Source organism: Rissa tridactyla, chromosome 10 (genome assembly GCF_028500815.1).
Source record: "Rissa tridactyla isolate bRisTri1 chromosome 10, bRisTri1.patW.cur.20221130, whole genome shotgun sequence".
Lineage (NCBI taxonomy): Eukaryota > Metazoa > Chordata > Aves > Charadriiformes > Laridae > Rissa > Rissa tridactyla.
The window spans coordinates 22,656,604-22,677,608 of record NC_071475.1 but is presented as its reverse complement, the minus strand read 5'-3'; the positions used below and the strand labels follow the sequence as shown (position 1 = coordinate 22,677,608).

Here is a 21,005-nt window from a genome sequence, read left to right as displayed (position 1 = left end):
TTTGATAACAGGTGAACTTCGTAAGAGATAGTGCTTGGCTTATAGTAAGCTTTGAAATAGCATTTGTAGGTTTCCAAGACAGGACTTGCTACCTGTGTTACTTTTTTTTATTGTGATCAGTGAGGTGGGTCAGAAGTCCTAATGGAAGCCTGTGTTCAATTCCTCCCAGAGAAAGAACTATAAAATATATACACTCAGCATAAGGGAGAGGAAATGTAAAAGGAAGGAAGTTTGTGAATGAGAAAAAGCATCTGTCAGCTCTTTAACTAATTTAGAGGTTGTAAGCAATCTTCTGAGGTCTCGTTCTCCTGAGAGTGAAGATTTACACGTAGTGAGACACAGTATTTCTGGGTGAGACACAATATCTTTCTATGTCTGCAAATATCTTCTGTATTTGAATGCATTGCCTTGGATCTAAGTAACATCTAAAACATTTTCTTTTCCACTAAACTCCATGCTTCAAACAAAAGATCTCTTACCATTTTGTTTCCTTAAACACTATGTTCTGTACACTTTGAAATAAACCTTGGGTGTGTTGCAGAGGATACAAATCTCACTTTTATGAGGATGGCTGTGATTAAGGACTAGTTAGCAGTGATTCTGTTCCAGTAAGTTACAACACAGACCTCTCTCGGTGCATGCAGAACGCTCAAGGCCAGTTCCTGTTCTCACTAACTCGATAGCAATGCTCTAAATTTCACTGGAAACAGGAGCAAGGCTTCTGTGTTCTCATCTATTTTCTTTCCTACCTGGTGATGTTTTCCCGTGCCAATTTGCATGTATGCATATCAAAATTACATTGTTCTCCCATAGGGAAAACTAGTAGGGTTTCTTTGTCTTTTGGGGGTTTTTGGTTTTTTTTAGACTTGACACAATGTAGTTGGCAGTCAAAATGCAGGGTTTGTGCAGTGTTTAAAATTGGGTGATACTTTTATATATACTTTTAGATTCAGTTAGATTAGTCAAAGGTCTGTCTCTGATCAGTCTTTTAACAGTCCATCCTCCTTTTTGTTTGGCTTTTTTAGGTGTGTTGCTCTATAACCTTATGAGGTTTATCTGTAACTTCAGAGAGAAGTCAACCAACCACTAAAAACTGAACCAATCCCTTTCTGTTTTTAAAAACAGGACAACTTTAGCCAACTATTTCTTAAATCCAAGTGAGAGAATGAAGTACCTTGTGTTTATCAGTGACATTGTTGTAAAGCACACCTCATTAGTTAATATATCATTAACTAATTTAAATGTGTAATCCCTTTGGGTTTTTTTGAATAGATCTTTTTGTATAATGTTCATTTGCTACTTAAATGAAAATATGGCCTCAATGAATACAGTTGTGATGTGATCTGTGACTTTACACAATATGGTGTCCAATACAGAAAGATGGTTTTGTTGTCGTTTCTGCTGTGTGGACCTTCTGCGTGCTCTCTGGTTTATCGTGATTCTTAATTTCCTTCTGCCCCAGCACACAGGCATACTTGAAGGGAAAGACTGGCCTGCTCAAAAACTGTTCCTAGCTCTGTATACTGCATCTTATTCATAATCATTTTTAATAGTAAAGAGGCAAACCCTTAAAATGAGTCAAATGATAGGCTTTATCAAGTACACTTGGTCTAAGATGAGAATATAGTTTTGTTCTAGGTATGAAATTTCAATGCCTGAAACATTTTATTTACTCAGTTAACAGGATTTCATTAAGAATCTTTAAACTAATTCATGTTTGTATGATATACCGTATATAAGAGGGGAAAGAAGGATGTTATCCACCAAGGCCTGAATGGAGAAAGTAGTATTTAGTCTCTTTACAGAACCTAATTGCCAGCAAGCTGATTTCTCACCAGTGCCTTTCTGTATCACTGCTTCCTCTGGTGGCCTTGACACAACAGCTGAAGCCACAACAGAGCTGACATACAAGGATGACTGGTATAGGACGCCAAGGATTTTTGCATTATATGAAACGCTGCTTCAGCTGTGCGTGCAAATCAATTTTTTCTCAGCTGCAGAAACTGAATCTTCCTTTTTAAAATTAGCATTGTGTAAAGGTCATCTCATGATATAAACAGTAGAATGTGTGTTAATATTTTACTGTCTTAAATAAGTGCCGTATATAGTGTAGATATGCTACATATGAGGATTCCAGTTGGTGAATGATATATCTGAATAAATAATAAATAGTTGAGGTCAAATTCTACCACAGCTGCATTGAGAAACTCCATAGATTTCTGAAGCTTATCCTATTGTGTAAGAGTTTACATAGTAGGAACAGGACAAAGTCTGCAGTGGTAGGTAGACCTTCACAGGTTTTTTTAAATGGTCAGATACCACAGTTACACTTTAAATTTTTTAGCTTTAGTCCCTATAAGAAGATAAGCATCCTTTTGAAGCATACATGACGTTTTCTGATGCTACTATGTTTTATGCTGACACATCAATAGGAGGAGCCTAAAAATTCTCTAAAGCCCTCTAAAAATTGGACTGATAAATTTGAGAACTCTTCCTCCAGTCACAGCCTCAAATTATGACCATAGTCATCTTTTAATAATATTTTATCGTTATTTTTTTAAAGGAAGTTTTAAGTATGGAATACAGTCAGTGCTGAATGCAAACACATGCTTGGTGATGATTAACACAGATTAGCAGAGAATGACGTTGTCTGTCTTTACTTGAGATAGAAGCTCACATTTGTAAGCTGTACTCGAGTTCTGTTGATGCTGTCAGTCTCCGTTGTTACTTTCCAGCTGCTAAATAATGAAAACGAAATACAGCTTTGCTTTTAGCAGGTAGGCTTCATAAGGCATTAAATGGGTTCTGGGTGAGGGTGGGTTGGTCGGTTTGTTTGTTTGTAGTAAATACTTATGCGTGCTGGCCAATATGCTGCCACTGTTTGACTTAGAAAAAGGTGATATGTGAGGTGTTTAACCTTCCTTCTCCTCCTTGGAAGCTGAAGATAATCTCAAGTAAGCTCTTTTCAAATGCACATTCTTAGTCCTTAAATCTATTATAAAGGTTGTTCCCTAAAATGAAGAAGTTGGGTAGATTTTTGTTTGGCTGTCTTTTCATCTTGCTGGTATGCATCTCTATTTCAGAAGAGACGGTGCATTAATTCCTACATTCTGTTTTGGTGTGGAGAAAATAATCTCCCATCTTCCCCTGCTCTCCGCTACTACTAATGGAATGTAAGACTGTGAGTCAAAATGCCCTTTTTTTAAAAAACATTTTTGTTAATGCCTTTTATGGGGCTATTTTAGTGAGAATTAAAACTTGGTAGTGTCCAAATGAGTAGATGTTGGGGTTTTTCCTGTGGTTTTGAATCCAGGACTTGGACCAGAGAACAAATGAAGGTCTGCAATGCATGTAGTGGTACTTGCCTGTGGAACTCTAGTCGCTGTGTCAATGGTCGCCAGGCTGTGTTTGAACTTAAGCTGGCTGTTATTGTCAGTCTATTACACAGAACATTACAGAATGAAGTGGTTGCTTTGTTAGTGTTTGCTTCTGAGACACATGCAAATTCTGTCTGGATTTTTCTTGCAATGATATTTAACTTCAGTGAGATGCATTACCTGGGATGTTACTTTGATGTGCATTCAAAGGTTTCATTTGTTTTTAACAGAAACAGCTGAATTGAGAGTGCATTCTAAGTAAAACAAGTTGGTCAATATTTCTCTCCTGGATCAAAGCTTTTGTCAGTGCCTGTGAGTGCTCTTGTCCATCATAATGGCTTTGAACTTTTGACAGTGTATATTTGAAGGTAGATTGGTTTGTTAATGTTATTGCATTTATTGAATTTGGGGATTTGTAGAAGTTCTTAATATAATTGACTTTTGTTTACTAGACAGTACAAAACAGACATGGCAATAAGAACTAGATTCTAATCTGTTGCAAATTGTACTAATAATATACTTCTGCTCAAATGTTCTCGCTCCATTGGGGAATACTGTAATGGGGGGAGGGAGGTAATGCTAAAAGCCTAGCTTGTATGAACTACATATGGCTAGTTTTACATTTTAAGAGGTTACATTAAGAACTTTTTGTAGAGAGTAATTTGAGATAATACAATGCATACATCAAGAGCTTTAATTAAATACACCTCCTAGTTTATAGCAGAAGGCACCACAGGTACTGAAATGGAAGCCAGCTTTGAAGCAGTGGGGTGTACCCTTGTGTCAAATGAATGCTTATGTTCAGATTAAGTTGTGTATGGGGAGTCATAGTTTTAGTTAGCAGTGTTATGTTTGTAATTCTCGTTTAAAATTTCACATTCAAATTAGGGCTTTGTTGCATTTGGAAAGACAAAGTTATATGCAAGAAATTAACTTTTGTAGAGGTTTGTTCCTATGTAGAATGCCTAGATTTGACCTAAACGTTTTTGCTATTCAAATGGTTTTTTTTCAGGCTTCATGTTGGAAGTGCCTGTCCATACCAGCTGCTCTAGCAGCTGCCATAGTGCTTCTCTGTTACTCAGAGTTAGTTCCATGGGCGACTTCTGGTCTGCGTTCTTTGAGCTAGGTAGAGAATTTGGATCCATTTTGAGTGGGTATCTATAATTAGGAGTTATGATCAGAGTTTGACTTTTTTAACCTCTAAATTTCAGAAAGAAATAGTTGGTGTAAAACAGATGCGTAGCACTTCTTCCTTCCTGGGCGTTTGGGCCTATTTATAAATAGGATATTTATTTTTGAGCGAGACAGAAGTTTTACTGGGAAGCATGTTTATGGAATGAGGTTTTAATATGAACAGCTTCTCTCTTTGGTTTGCATTTAAATTTATTTCATAAATCATATGATCTAGGTGTCTAGATACTTCAACTGTAGATATTATGCTAATGTTTATGGACAGAAAAGTTTCTGGGACAAATGAAGGAAGATATAAGCTTGCTGAATTGTTCTATTGGTAGATATTACTTAAAGGGAACCAGGTTTACGTGCGTTTTTCCCGAAGAGGGAAATAAATGACATGGATTCAAGGAAAAGTAGGCAAGTTAGAGAAGGGATGGATTCGATTGAGGAATTTCATGCAGAACTACTCATGCAAATGCTTCACTGTTGCAACAAATAAAATCAACATATCCATTTGAATTCAGGTTGTGCAGACTACCTGGAGTTTTGTCTGCTATCTCTGGCAAGCGATACTCTAACATGGTCGTGCTTTAAAAACTGCCTGCTTCCTAAGGAACGGAGCACTTGCAGTGTCATGGCGAAGCTGAGTGGTTTTATCATCTCATGCCGACTAGAAATTTAAGTTGGCCCTATTACTGTATTCATATTACTTGTGCGTACTTTCCACAATGTGGAAATTGTGCATACTTGCTGTATTCATATTACTTGTGCATACTTTCCACAATTTAGAAGAAAAGGAATTTATTCTGTGTACCTTTGAACTTGTGTTCATACTTCTAAGGATCTAAAATGCTATGGAAAAATCTTTTAAGATGTAGCAGCACAAACTTATTATATTGTCATACTTCTCTTTATGTCCAAAACAAATTTTTTTACAGGATGAATACAATGCTGACTGGTTCTTATGTGTGTACCATCCAGTTGTTAGGGCCTGTTTTCAATTTCATGTCTTTATATTACACTGTTGAAAGTCCATTCTAAATGAATGATGAAAATAACTAGTCATTTCAGAGACTGCTCATTGGTAAAATAATTTCTCAAGTATTTAGTCTGTTTTGCTGGGAGAGTCTTTTGGTTCTATTTTAAAATGTTGCATGCAGTTTTGGTTTGGCATTTACATTATTTAGAAGCATGCTGAATTTCTTTGTTGCTTTTAGTTCCAAACTAAATCTGCAACATACTGGTTCGAACATTTGGATGATTTCTGTAAGCATATGTTCTCATTATCTTTGTATTTTAGTCCTACAAATGCACTGAGACACTTTACTACTTGTAAACTGTGAGGTTTCTGCGGTGAGCGGGAATAAGGAGTAATTCCTTGCGTCTGATGTTATTGTTATATACTTCCTCTTTACATGCACGTAGTTTTAACGATAAGGTACTGGGCCTCAGTAAAAAGGGAATTTCTGTTTTTCTGTTTACCATCTCTTTCTCTTTTATAGTATAGTCTCTCTGAGACGTAAATGCTTGTGCTTATGGATCCCAACCGGCAGCTTGTCTGATCATTTTGCCATTATTGTCAGTGGAATGAGTAAGTCTATTCACGCAAAACCTTGGGGTTTGCTCGTTGCTGAAATTTAGGTCTTGAGGACTCTTTCCAGTTTCCATTTTAAGCTCAAATGTTGACATTGTCTTGTTTTTCAGAATTCTGTCTTTATTGTGCTTATTTTTGGTTTTGCTAAGATAATAGTTTTGCTAAGATAAATAGGAAAAGGAAGGTGTGAATATAAAAATGAAAAATAAATCAAAGAATAACAGTAGATATTCAGACATCCTGAATAATATGTTGTTTTAAAATTTGATAATGGTTTTAGTGTACCGGTTACTAATTACAGCCTTTGTGATCAGAAGTAATAACTGAAGGTATAAAATGAGAGACAGGGAAGACAAGACCTGCCAGGTTTCTGCTGCTAAAATGCCCGGAGAGGCCATGTTTTGTTTTGGTCATGGCTAACCACACAACTACATTTGGTGATTAGACAGAGGGAAGGAGGAGACAGAGCTTTTTCTTGTTAGGTAATTCTTGAAATGAACTTATCACCTGAATAGTGGGAAATAACTGTAAAAAGCACGACCTTTTTCTAGCTAGCAACAACATCTACTTCGCATTTTGTCAGCCTGGGTCTGTTGTATGCTGCTTTAGTCTTAAGACACAGCTATGCACCGTGTTACTCAGCTTTGACATCAGCTAGGCAAATTAGTTAGAAAAGCAGCTTTTGGCAGCGGCTGCCTGCACATTGGTATTAGTCTTTAATTCAGACAGAGCGGTGAGCTTTGATTCTGTCACTGTTAGCGCACAATGTACATCGTGGGTAAATACAGTGTTAGCTGCACTGCGGGGATGACCCTTATCTCGCTGCTCTGCTGATGAAGCCAACACATCCTGCTTGTATGCACATATGTCACTTCAGCTGATGTATTTTAATTTAAAAGTGTTTGCAGAGCGTGTGGCTTAGCTCTTGCAGGAAGTGTAGACCCATGCACACACAAAAGAAGGGAAAATGCCTGAATCTGTCTATGTTTGGTATTTAATTCTGGTTTATAGTCATTAGAAAAAGAAAAATTAATCATATTTTCACCAATAGATTTACATATTAATTGAGATATGCTAAAAATACTGTACTCAGTCTGTTTCCATTTTTCTGTAAGCCTTTCTCTTTCCTATTGTCCCTTGATACAGTGATGTTCTGGGTTTTTTTTTAATTATTAGAAGTTGAGGTTTACGCAGGAAGAAACTTCTGGCGTCAATTTCTGATAAATACTGATTCAGTCAGTGCTGGCCACTCTTTCAAAAAAGTAATTTAGATTCAAAAAGAAACAAATTTTTTCCATGGCTCTGTTTTGAAGTTTTCTTCATGCAAAGTCATATTAGTAGCACTAATTATTTTTAAATATTTAATTTCCATTTTCACTCTTTAGCTGCTCCATTCTCTGCTGCTTTGTAAAATACTGGCAAGCAGCCTTTCTCTTTTTCTGGCTTGGCAGATAATGGATGTCTATTTTTTACTGAAACAGGAGTGTGATGAAACAATTGTAGTTCTATAAATGAAAGGTTAATTTCAACCGGTTTGTGTTCTAATATTACACAGTTGGAATGTTCAACATATTGCTGGTCTCCCTAGTAATATGCTGTTGCATATTGCAGGAAGATGAACCAAATTCATGCGCTAGATTTTTTTAAACACTGAAATTATCAGTAATTCTACTGGACATGTTTAGTAGGCGGTAGATGCCTCAAATCCAAGGCCTTTATTAAGAAAATATTTCTAATTCCAGTTGCGACTGGGTCAAGGGTTATATTATGCATTTTTACGGTGTACTTAATGCACTTAATTTCTCACCCATCTAAGAAAGACAGTGTGTGCAGGGAGGTTACTGGAAGTGAAGTAGTGCTAGACAGGTGTCTAACTACTCCCCTAGTCACAGGGGGACTTACTCTAATTCTTGTTGCAAGCCTGGAGCAGAATCCTTGATATTTTTGTGTGTTGGCATTTTTAGTAAGTGGATAGATAAAAATCAGTCTTGTAACCCTGCAGTGACTGGGTTGTGTCCTGAGTCCGTTTTGAAGCAGCGGTACCCTTTTTAGCATAGTCTTCCAAAATAGACGTGGGCAGGATGATTCTCAGTTCCACGCACCTCTTTCACGATGCTCTGTGTGTCCTTCCTCTGTAGTGGAACAATACATCTTGTCATCCTTAAAGCTTCACATAAGTCATATTTGTTGAAATATTTTTCTTTTCCAAACATATGTAAAGTGGTAAGAAGTGGAAAGCAAGCTGCTTTTCTTTGTCAGTGGAGTTTTTGTTTTTATGAAATAACTCGTATGAAGCTTCAGCTGATCTTAACCTAACGGACAAGGAAGAGCTGAATGGGAGAAACCCTTCAAATATACAGCACTGACGGTGTGCGCTTGTTTGCTTTTAAAGGGCTGTCGTACTGTTGTGCAGGAGGCTGCCTGTTGTAAAAGATAATTACTTCCCTGCTTCAAAGGTCAGGTGTGATGGCAGGGAACAGGCCTATGAGCAAAATGAAATCAAGCGCTAGTCAGTCAAGGATCATATTTATGGCTGGAAAAAGCATGAAAGACAAACTAAAAATAAAGAAGAAACCCCTAACTCTAATCAGAGCCTCAGGCAGACCCCCTTCCAATTTTTTGTGATTAGGGCAGTACCCTTTTTGTTGATGAAAAGGTTAAGTGATCTATTGAAGGTATCATTATTAAAATGTTAACATGAGATTATAATCAATGTGGAAGGGTTGTTAAATAATTCACAATTTAAGGGCGAGGAAGGCAAAAAAAGTCACAGACTTAAGAAGGGGGAAATAGTGATAATTCCTGACTTCCTGTTAAAAACAAATTTACCATACTTGCATGAAAAGTACTTACAAATAAGCCTGTAATTAGGAACTCATGATGTACAAAATAGTGTGTCCTCACAGTTAGCAGAACAGAGAAACATATTTTAGTATTTAAAGAGAGAGTAAGAAGCAGTTCAGTGTCATACTAATTTCTTTAATGGATACTTTAGAGAGAATGATTTGTTTGTTTTTAATGGGTGGTTACACAGTTTCAATGTCACAAGCAAAACTCTGGATAATTTATCATATTTAAGTTGAAAGCCAGCTGTATCACAGAGGGAAAGGGATTAGTTTCCTGTTAACTTCCTTTTTGGAAAAAGTAATGTGTGCACACTGAAAATATTTCCAGCCTGAGTAAAGTATGTTTGAAAATACCTTTTGAGTAGAGTCATATTTTGATGGGCAAAGAAAGAGGACTTGCTTTCAGTTTTATGTATTTATAGAAACATTTTGAGAAATCTAAGGGGCTGTTTTCTCCTTCACTTTAAAAAGTACACACTGTTCAAGCTAGGAGAGTTTTGCCAGCATTAACCTTGATGTCTTCTGGCGGAGAACGTTCTTTCAGAAATGGCTTTGTACTTTGAACTGTTGAAGGGACTGCTGTGGTGTGTGTATGCAGCAAGGGTCACAGCATTTCATTTCTGAGACACAACCGGAGGGCTTTATTTTTTATGTTCGTATACATGTGAAGGAAAGCAAAATAAGAAATACAGGGCATGGTGGAAACATGGAATTTTACTCCTTTAGAGTTTGGATGTACCTGTTCCTAAAGCAAAAGGTAGGGGAAGTGCTGCAAATGGTTATATTCATGCATGTGTGGAGTGTTTACTAAGTCTTCTAAGTGATAAAAAACAAGTAAAATGTCATTTTTCTATCAATGCTCTGTGTATACTTGATGAGGCAGATAGTAAATATTTATGTGAAATGAATAAAAAAGACATACTGTGGAAGGGTGAAAGTGCATACACTATTGCAATGTTAGAATGCCCTACTGTAAATATAAAACAAATACAAATTGCTATTAGACATCAGTACTTCAGGATAAGCCTTGGCTAGGACTCAGTTTTAAAATGTTTCCTATTGTCTACAACTCCTTTAATATAAAGTTTTTTTCTTTCCTTTATTCCTCAGCAATAACAGCAATCATGTGAAAACAAAGTGTTTTATTTGCCAGATAGCTGTGTTTTCCCTACCTGAAAATACTTTGCTTTCATTAGCTAGAAACACCATCCCTTGGGATGCCTTACTACAAAGCATGCCAAAAGTATCCCATGGAAGCAATCTTTCACTAACAGAGAAAGAAATGGGATTTCTCCTGTAGGTACTTTTTCCCAACTTCAGTTTCTAGAAACACAGTAGCTCACAAGATCCATTAAATCCCAAATCTGCTTGGAGTAACATGAAAGTAATCCTTTTCTGTCAAACTGTAAGGTAACAGTAAGAAAGTATTGCTTTTATTTGTCAAAGCAAGGAAGGACACAAATAAGCATCTGTCATTTTGAAGTAGAACAACTTGGAAATGAGCAGTCTTATAAGCAATTTAAAGTTTTATTTTACACAGTAGTTGCTGAGTGACTTACTCAGGATGTTGTTAGTAATTACTGTATAAAGTTAGATAGTGCTTGAAATCTCCATTCTCCTGCTCGACTCATGCTCTAAGGATGACCTCTGCAACAGAAATAGAGGCTGGCTTGGATTACAGTGGAAACCATGGTGTTTGACATGAAAGCCGCGTTACCCTGTACTGACTGCATCTGAATTTTAACAAAATGTGCTGGATGTCTACATAAAATGATACTAAGCAAAACTATGTTATTTGTTGCTGAGAATTTTGGTATGCAACGCTCACCTGAGGGTTTTCCTGTCTTTTCATTCTGTCTAGTGTTGAGGGTGAAGCTCCAAGCAGCGAAACTGGCACATCTTTGGATAGCCCGTCTGCTTACCATCAAGGACCTATAACACACAGTTCTGCTATAAGTCCAGACCATTACGATCATTCTGCGTACGGGCTGTATTCTGTCTCCCCTGGGCAGCAAAGATCTCGGAGGCCGAAGCTTCAGCACTCCACATCCATACTGCGAAAACAAGCAGAGGAAGAAGCTATTAAAAGGTCAAGATCGCTTTCTGAGAGCTATGAACTCTCTTCAGACCTACAAGATAAGCAGGTATTTGAGCTCTGTTACCTAATTTATAAACGTTTTCTAGCATCGCTTCAGTTGTGATGCTGAAAATACTTCTGTTTCCTGCGACCAACTTGGCTGAAAATAGTCATACATTGGCATTTCTGAGGTTTTGGACTTCTTTTCTGTGTTGTGTCGTCCTTGTGTCCCACAGCCCTTCCCCCCTTCCTGAAGAAACATCTAAAGATATGTTAATAGTTTAGAAGTAAAAACAATTCTACTAGGAATTGTGATTTCATGCTTGGGACAAGTGCTAGAATATAATAATGTGAAATATTTTTCTAAGAAAATTAGACATTTTGAAATCTGGATATCTTTGCCACTGCCAAAAGAAAGGAAGAATTTATTGCAACTGATATTCTCTCACATCTGTGGGGTGAATTCAAGGTCTTAACTGGTTTTTACTCAACTAGGCAAAACTCCTATATGCTTTACAAAAACTGGATGGAAGCTATGTAGGTGGTCAAACCCTTTGTCTTTAAAAAGGCATTTCTGTAAGACAGTCAGCCTTAGTCATTTCTTTTAAGCTTTATTCTTAGGAATGTTGTCCTATTTGAAAGATGTTTATTGTCATCTAAGTTCACATTTATCATTTGAAAATTATGCTGTAATAGCTTAAGGTAATCAAATATGGAGGATGCACCAGATTTCACTGGTACATGAACAGTAGCCGATGCATCGATGTTTCTTCGTTGTTTGTTTGCGGTTTTTTTGTTAGAGATCTTTCTTGCCACAGAATATTTTGTTTACTGTGAATCATTATGGTATACTGCATAGCCACTCCAGCTTGTATGTTAACATGGTGAAAGTGGAAGCAGGCAAAATTCCACAGACAGGACGCGAACTACTTCTGATTTTGGACAACACATTGATAGTTCGTGACATATGTAGGGGCTAAGTTTCATTTGTCATCTGTTGTTCTGAAATTTCAGGTTGGAAAATTGTATAATGTTGTTCCAGAGAGACCTGGAAGAACAGAGCTTGAGCTCTGACTTGAAGCCAATATTTGGGATAGCAAATATGACTTTAGTTTAGCCTTTACGCTCACCACATTCTATATTGGAGTGGGGACATATCAAGTTCCTGACTCTTGATCTAGATTGTGCCAGCTCTGCTATTTAATTCAACCTCCTTGTGCGATCTAAAATGTTGCTGCCTTTTCCACCTTTGGCAGTCATTTTTGCTAGATGTCTCATAAGGGATTGCTATAGAGTGTTAGGCTTACTAAAGAGGTCTCCTGCACTGCACATATTCCACAGAGCCTAATTCCATCTGTCCTTTTATACCAGTTTGATAGAGAATGAGGACTGCAGATGTTATTTTGTATTTGTTCAGGGACTCCTACACAATAACAAGTGACAATGAGACATAAAGGAGGCTTGATATTGAATATTTGCTTCCTGCTCTTGAGAAGCTTTCATTGAAATATCAGAAGATACTTTAAAAATATTTAGGAGAATGTCCAAGGCTTTACCAAAAGGCAACGTGCATTAAATATGCATTAAAAAGGGTGCATTAAATATGTATTAAAATCTATTAGAAATATTAGTCACAAGCCTAGTAAATTATCTAGGCAAATTCTAAAATACTCTCAATTAAAATTCCCACCAAAACCACCTAATTTATGATAATAAATGATGTTGTCATTTTCCGTGTAAACCTGAAGGACAACAGCCTGTTTGCGAGAATAAAGTCCAGATAATTTATTTTACAGAATATTAGTTTGTTTTATTCTTTCACTCCAGCTATGCCAGTTTTCTTTCCTTTAGGTTTGATATTTAACTTTGAGAGGACAACTAAATTAACAATTCATCATTTATTTTGAGATTAGTGCAGCAAAATAATCTCTTACAATTTATTTAAACATGCATGACCTAATGTATAATACATATAGAAATAGTAGCAGATGTGTGGCAGCAGTGACAGGGTTGTGATAGAATTCTTAATAATTTTTTAATCTTCAGAATGCCTTACAAGTAACCTCAAAGCGCCTTTGACATGTGCAAACATGGGGGTAATATAACCCCATTTGGGGGTGAAAGGCAAAGCAATTTTTTTTTAAAGACAAACTGTAGAAAATTATGCAGAGATTTACAGATTCTCAGCTCAGAGATCAGTCACAGCTTTTTGAGCTTAGTTAAAAGAAGTTTCTAGATGCAGTCAAAAGAACAATTTCTTAGCAGGAATCTGAGCCCATCTGAGAAGTTGGCCCCCTCACTTACGTCAATAGCTGTGCCTAATATTTTTTGCATCTAGAGTAAAAAATTAAAAAAAATACAATAGTGATTCACGTTTAAAAACACAGAGCCAAAAAGATCATCTTTAATGTGGAAGAAGAATGGGAGCTGCTGAACCAGACAATAGCGCTGAAAGAAATACATCAACTACTCCCAAATGGTAGACGTAATGGACTAGAAAACATTTTTAGTAACATTTAGTTCCTTCCATAGAAGGGGGGAGAAGCCCCTCTGCACATCAATATCTGAATTTAACTATTACTTGGAGAGATCGCCAAAGCGTGGGGGGGAGAGGTGGTGTGTGCATGTGTATGTAACATAAGTAATGTGTACTTGGATTTGCAAGTGAGGAGAAATGACCTTTGAATCATTGGTGTATTATGAACATTTCATGGACTTATACAAAAATGCTGCCAGAAAAATGGTGTGTATAGTTGTAGTGGTGGATGGAGGTTTTGTGTTTGTGAATAATATGGATCCAGCAAAGACTGATCAGAACAGAAATTAAATATTGGGAAAAAATTGAAATAAAACTAGCTATTCATCTTGTTCAGTGTTTTTGAAATATGCGATGGATGCTTTTCATGTTTTGGAAAGAAAGGTTTGAAAATATCTAATGAGTATTCCAAAAGAATTGACATGTCATTTTCACTAGGTTAAATTGATAGCATTTATCATGTATGATAAATGTATTTATTTTGCATATTCGTTCTGTTAATTGGAAACACTGGCGATGTTGAATGTAATTACAAGAATGAAAATAGATTTGAATTTTTATTTAGAAAGTCTGAAATATGTTCTTGGTTTGAGGAAGAGGACTGTGTATGTGGATATTCTATGAGAGAAACCTCTCTGGAAGCGTATGATCTAGGAGGCTCAGTTTTGCTTTGATGTCAGGCCTGGGTGAAATGGTGCTGGGTTTTATTAATGTAGAAATCGATGCATGCCTGGAAAGGTGATGATCACTTTTAAAATTTACTCCCAATATGTGGCAATTTACATTATACTTGGGTTTCACTTTGCTACCATTGTCCCTACAGAGAAAGAATGACTGCATTAGATTGCTATCTTGTCTGCTGTGACATGGGCACACCAATGCTAATGTGTGAAAACCAAAATTTAAACACATACGCCCATTGCCAACACCTTAATTTTATATGACAGTATTCACGTAGTCATATTTTTGTCTGTATTTTTATGGTGGAACTTGCAAATGACTATTCAGTTTGCTATTTGTGCAGTTGTTAGTCTGGAGCTTTGAGTTTTTACTATCAGAAACAGTATACACTTTGAAAATTTTCTGAAAATTAAAGTTGTTAAAAGAATTTTATTTTTTTTAATCTACTTAAACCTTGTTCTAATCTGTGTCAAGTTACAAAGTAATTGTGTTCACCCTTTCACAGGTGGAAATGCTAGAACGGAAATATGGAGGCCGTCTCATAACTAGACATGCTGCTCGTACTATACAAACAGCTTTTCGCCAGTATCAGATGAACAAAAATTTTGAGCGTCTTAGAAGTTCTATGTCTGAAAATCGTATGTCAAGACGCATTGTACTGTCCAATATGAGAATGCAGTTTTCCTTTGAAGGACCTGAGAAAGTCCACAGCTCCTACTTTGAAGGAAAACAAGTTTCTGTTACAAATGATGGGTCAAAGCTGGGATCCCTGGTACAGTCTGAATGTGATGACCTTGGGGAGTCAGCTACAATGAAGTCTCCAGCAGCGTCTACTGACTTTGCTGATGCTATAACAGAACTGGAGGATGCTTTTTCCAGGCAAGTGAAATCCCTTGCAGAGTCCATTGATGATGCACTGAATTGCCGTAGTCTACATTCTGATGAAGTCCAGACTCCGGATCAAGTCAGAAGTCGTGAAATGGAAAGGGACGCTTGTGCTCAAACTAAACCAGCAATTCACAATGTGGATCACAGGAAGCTTGATGAGATGACAGCATCATACAGTGATGTTACGTTATATATCGATGAGGAAGAATTATCTCCACCCCTTCCACTTTCCCAGTCAGTAGATAGACCGTCCAGCACAGAATCTGATTTGAGGCTCCGATCTGTGAACTCTTCTCAAGAGTACTGGTCCATGACCCACAAAGATGATAAGATAGACACTGATACGAGCTGCAGGAGTACCCCGTCACTGGAATGTCAGGAGCAGAGGATGAGAATGGATCATCTACCATTGCTAACTATAGAGCCACCCAGTGACAGTTCAGTGGACTTGAGTGATCGCTCAGAGAGAGGTTCATTAAAGAGACAAAATGCATATGACCGAGGGATTCCTAGTCAACAAGGAAGCCCGAAACACATCCCGCACAGTATTCCTGCCAAGATTATATCCCGAGAGGAACAGGAGGCAAGACATAGGGCTAGGCCTATAGATAGTCATTTAGCTATCAATGGCACAGCAAACAGGCAAAGCAAATCAGAGTCTGATTATTCTGATGGAGACAATGACAGCATCAACAGCACTTCCAACTCTAATGATACAATAAATTGCAGCTCAGAATCCTCTTCTAGAGACAGCCTAAGGGAGCAAACCTTGAGCAAACAAACATACCACAAAGAAACTCGCAACAGCTGGGATTCCCCTGCCTTCAGTAATGATGTTATCAGGAAACGCCATTATAGGATTGGACTGAACCTTTTTAACAAGTAAGTACAGCGTTTCCTCCTTTTCTCTCTGTGTTCGGTAGAAACACAGCCACTGAACCAGGAATATTTTTCTTGCATCAGATAAGTAAGACTGGTGTCTGATACTGACTTTTCAGTGAAAAAGTAAGCTGCTTGTGGTGACTGTTCATGTTACAGTACTTACATGTTGATGTCTTCCTTTCTTGATTCCTTTCTTGTTGAAAAATATGGTGGCTTCATCCTGATCCATTTTTGGTGTTGTAACAAATTCAGATTTCTTCCTGCCCTCATCATGCAGGTGTTGTAAAACTTGTCATATGCAAATTAGAAATAACAAGCAGTGTAAGATGAGTTTCCTATTTAACACAGGCAGGACCTGAAATTTGTTCAGTAGATCTCATCAAAACTTTGATACTAAAAAACAATGCGCTGAATATTTTTACACTAAATAAATATTTATTAAGTATCATACAGTTTTTATTTCTGCCCGTGACTTAATTTTCCCATGTATGGAGTTGTTTAAAACGTCTATAAAATAACTTCCTTGAGTTTCTTTGTTTTATTGAAATACTTTTTTTCTTTGGACACTCCCATGTGGCTGTAGAAAACCATGAATATTACGATAGAGGGTAACAAATAATAATATTGCTTAAACTCGGTATTCGCGTTACTGGAGTTACACAGATTTCATTAGGACTATCATAATTGAAGATCAGGTGAAGAGCTAGGCGGTTGGCATTAGAATTCCTAGCTTTTCTTCACTGCTCAGTTGATGCCTGGTGTGCCAATTTCCCTGCCCTAGAATGAATATAATTTACTTAAACCTTTCCTGGTGCTAGCACTTACAAAGCACCTCAGAACACTTAGATGAAAGATGCTAAATGCCAGAATTTGTTCTTATTTTTACTCTAAACATGGCAGATAATTAAAGCTTTTTGACGCCATCATATGAGTCTGTGCATTACAGTACTAAGTATGGATCGTCCAGGTTTGGCTGTAAAAACTTTCAGGTTTGTTTTTTTAATCTTTGTAAAAAGTGAATAGGCCTTTGCAGAAGCTTTTAACCAATTGGAAATATGTAAGTCATAGGATCTCTGCAGCTTCTACTGCTCATGAAGTAGACTGGATAGGAAGATATATCAGTTTGGGTTTTTTAGACTGTTTGAAAACATTAACATCCTTGGCGTGAGGGGTGGGGAGGAAGGTGCTGGAATAGAGAATAATAGAACATCAGGAATAGAGAAAAATAGAGACTGTTATTTGAAACACATCTAAGTGATCTTGCTGCATGGACTTGAACAGAGAGAGTAGATAAACTTTCTTTATATCTTGGCTGGTTGTAAGATGACTTGCAGTTTCTTAGCAGTGAGTTCTAAGTGATAGCCCTGAGCAGAACTCCAGGTAGCACCTCTGTGCGTGATCTTTTGCTGTGTGTGATTGTTTCATTCCCCCACCGCGTTTTATCTCCAGTATTGATACAGGACTGAAGATTCTCATTATCTTCTGCCAAGTCACTCTGATCCTGTTGATAACTCAGACAGTTCCCAAGTATCTCATGTACCTTGGTTTTGATTATGGCTCTTCAAGCCTATATATTGTGACATTTCATTAATAGGTTTATTTCCCCTCTGTGCAATGTTAGGTATTGAACCATCATAGAATGTGATAGTGCATGAATCTGTAAATTTTTTTTAAAAGGGAGCTGGGAAACTTCCAAGGCTTTATTCTTTAGAAAGTTCAGAAGGAGTCTCTTAAGAGTGTATCAGTGGGACTGCAAATTGCATTTTGTGAGGTAAGTGCAGGGTTAGAGATTGTGTTCAGGCACTTGCCAGGATTTACAGGTGATGATTTCTTCAAGATGAAGAATCCTTTTTCCTTTTAGATATATGCTGGTGCTTTAGTTTCAATTAACTTCTGAGCATTATGCTTATTGTTCTCCGCACATGAAGTATGTCATAGCATCTTATGTATCTTGAAAAGCAAGCCATGTCCTAGATGTCAGCTCCCTTAGCAAAGGCTGCTATTTCACATGCAGAACAGGGTAAAGGAGGGTTGCCCAGCCTGGTTAGACATGAGCCAGGAAAAGGCGGTCTGCAGGTCAGATGGACTTTCTGCAAATCAGTCCTGTCTTTGCAGTTTCTCTCTCATGACATGGCAAAAAAGCAACTGCCCAGCATCTCATCTGAGCAAGGGGCTGCCTACGCAGTCAGTCCCGTGTTGCAAACTGCGTACGCTTCCTATAGTGTCACCAGATGTACACCCGCGATATGAGTGATACATTTTTTTTTTAGTCTACTCTCCACTGTTCAAGTCAGTGCAGCACAATCATTTAGGTGTCTTTTGACCATGTGATCTTCCATGACACATTTATGATCATAAAACGAGGGAGCGGTACAAGTCTTGGCAGCGAGCTCCCGAGAGGATGTGTGCTCCACCCATGCGGAAGGACTGTGTGCAGAACTGAAAGAAGTGGCTTTGAAGTTACCTATTACAAGAAGACAAGTTTTTGTCCAAATGTTTTCATCTACCAGAGGAAGTTTTAGGGATGTCTTTTACAAGAAGTTCATGTTCATCTCATTGCATCTTTAAAATCTTTCTTGCAAATTAAGACCTCAAACATAAATTAACAAATAACCATGCCATTTCTTTCTGGTACATGAAGCTTGGCTGAAATACAAGAGTTTAGAACCTTAAAGTGCATGAATTGTAGTAGGGTAAATACTTTTGTTTTGTTCGCTAAGAGCGTTGAAAGAATGAAGTTTTTAAAAGCGTGGAAAGTCACTATTCTCACAGCTGAAATTTCAACAGATGCTTTATAATTTCTCTGGCTCTGCAATTACAATAATAATTTTCAGAAGCTAAAGTGCAGTTTTCTTAACAGAGGCCCTTTATTAGAATAGCCAGTTATGGGTGGAGTAAAAGTTGAGTACAACTGGTGGTCTAGTTCACTTAATCACCATTAAATGCAAAACCTTAGTGGCACAAAGGTCCTTCGAAAATGGAAAACACGGAACAGTAAAAAAAAAAACCTGTAGGTAATCGAAAATCATTTTTCTAGGAGTTTTATTACTTGATCACAGAATTTGCTTCAAACTATAACTTGGCACTCAGTTTGGAACCTTCATGTAGATTAAACAAGTTTTTGTTTTTAAAAAGATGTTTTGTGGTATCCACTGTAGTAAAACATAGACTATCGCCCAAATAGCATGATTTCTGCCAAAGAAATTGCAACTAAGTAAGAGCTTCTTTATGTTCTCCTATTTTTGAATGGCAGTAGTGATTTCGCCCTGTCAATAGGCTGTCAGATTGTGTGTTACTATTCATTGCCTTCCTAAAGGAAGGGTTGCAGGTGCGTGCCCAGAGTGCAGGGGCTCCCAGGGAAGCTTGCTGAGGCCAGCTGTGTTGAATTAAGCATTTTCTTCAGTGCAGTTTGAAAGGGATGTAGTCTGGGAGGAATTACACTAGAAACTATTCCTCCCTTATAGGCAGAAGGAAAACACTACCTAGAAAGGTTTATTTTGCAGGCTCCAAACCCTGCCAATGCAAATCCAGCCTTTGAGACCGGTTTGCTTATAAACAAGCCTTCAAGAGGGCTTTTGACTGCTGCTTTAAAAAAAAAAAAAAAAAAGGAAGGGAAAAAAAAGTAAAAAGGGCTGTGATTTTATTCTCATGTTTGTTTTGACTGCAGGCTGGAAATACCAGGTTTACCAGTTATTGCAGCCCAATCTGGTAGGATTTTCAGGTTCCATTCTGCTACCGGTGCACTGATGGTTCTAACAGATTAAATAGGACCAAATGGTTTAACCTGAGTAGTCTGGGGAAACATGTCCTGCCCTTGGGTCAATTTTACAGTCGGTAGTAGCAGACTGTAATTCTGTGCAGAGCTGTGCGCGTGAAGGAAGAAGTATATTGCCATATTGCCTTCTCTTGTGCCACCACGATGGCAGCGGTAACTCTGGCTCCTTGCCCAAGTATTTGTGGCTACCAGGTATGTTTGTTGATAAAACTGCCCCCAATTACTGTCTCCTCCAACTGCAGTGGCACACCCAGCTGGGCCATGGCGAATAGAGTACAGCGCAGTGATTATTTGGCATTCTGTTGGGCAGGGAGTACAAACACTTTCTGAATTAATAAAGTATTTTCAATAAAATGTGGATAATGTTAGAGTGGTTTGAAAATTTGAAGTGACTGTGCCTAGTATTATAAAATATGGGAGATAAAAGTTTGCGTTTCTCAGACTCATTTGTTAATCTAGCAGAGACTAGAGTCATATTTAGTATCTCCTTTGGGATATCAGATACGGGAAGACACTGTTAAATATCCTCTCATCTGGCAGTGTTCCTCTGGCATTGTCATTTCTTGCCACAGTAGCCCCGTGCGCTGGTACCAATTTCTGACTGGTGAAGAGACTGTGAAGTACAGCTTGTGGGCCATTGCACCATGCTGCTCTGCTTTTTATGCTGTGGCATAATTCTGGTGAGGGGTCTTTTTTTGTAGTGTTTTGTTGGAGGTTTTATGGCCTAATCTTGCATGTACATCTTGGAGGTAAATGAACGTGACTCCACTTTACATTGCTAGAGCAGAGGCTTTCGGCCTCCTCCCCTTTTTTGTCCTCCTCTGCTTTCTGGAAAGGGTAGTGACAGATGGAAAACTGTTCCCCGTGTGTCCTTAGTCCATTACAGCATACTGTTCTGAAGAGTTTTCTGTAGCTTGCCTCATAATAGGCTGTTATCAAGGTTCCCACTCTTCCAAAGTTCTCTCAAAGGTTTTATTGACAGAGCTAAAAAGACATGAGTATCTGCATTATGCAGTGATCTATCATCTTTTGACCTGTAAGCCTTGAAAGCCCTGCTGGCTTCATTGATTGCATGATGGGTATGATTTTATTTGAAATTTAAAAATTGCTACTGATATGATTTGAATATGGATTCCAGGGACAGACTTTTAAAAACATGTCTAGATTCCTTGG

General features: G+C 37.7%; 1 protein-coding gene across 13 annotated transcripts in view; it reads left to right on the top strand.

Annotated features, from left to right (window-relative positions):
* The window catches only part of IQSEC1 (IQ motif and Sec7 domain ArfGEF 1), a 347,042-nt gene that overhangs the window by 286,818 nt on the left and 39,219 nt on the right, over positions 1-21,005 (top strand). For all 13 annotated transcript variants that reach the window (XM_054216241.1, XM_054216244.1, XM_054216246.1 and 10 more), the window contains 2 exons: positions 10,855-11,137; positions 14,793-16,057. In XM_054216241.1, the coding sequence (XP_054072216.1) occupies positions 10,855-11,137; positions 14,793-16,057 (1,548 nt within the window). The remainder of the gene's footprint in view (positions 1-10,854; positions 11,138-14,792; positions 16,058-21,005) is intronic.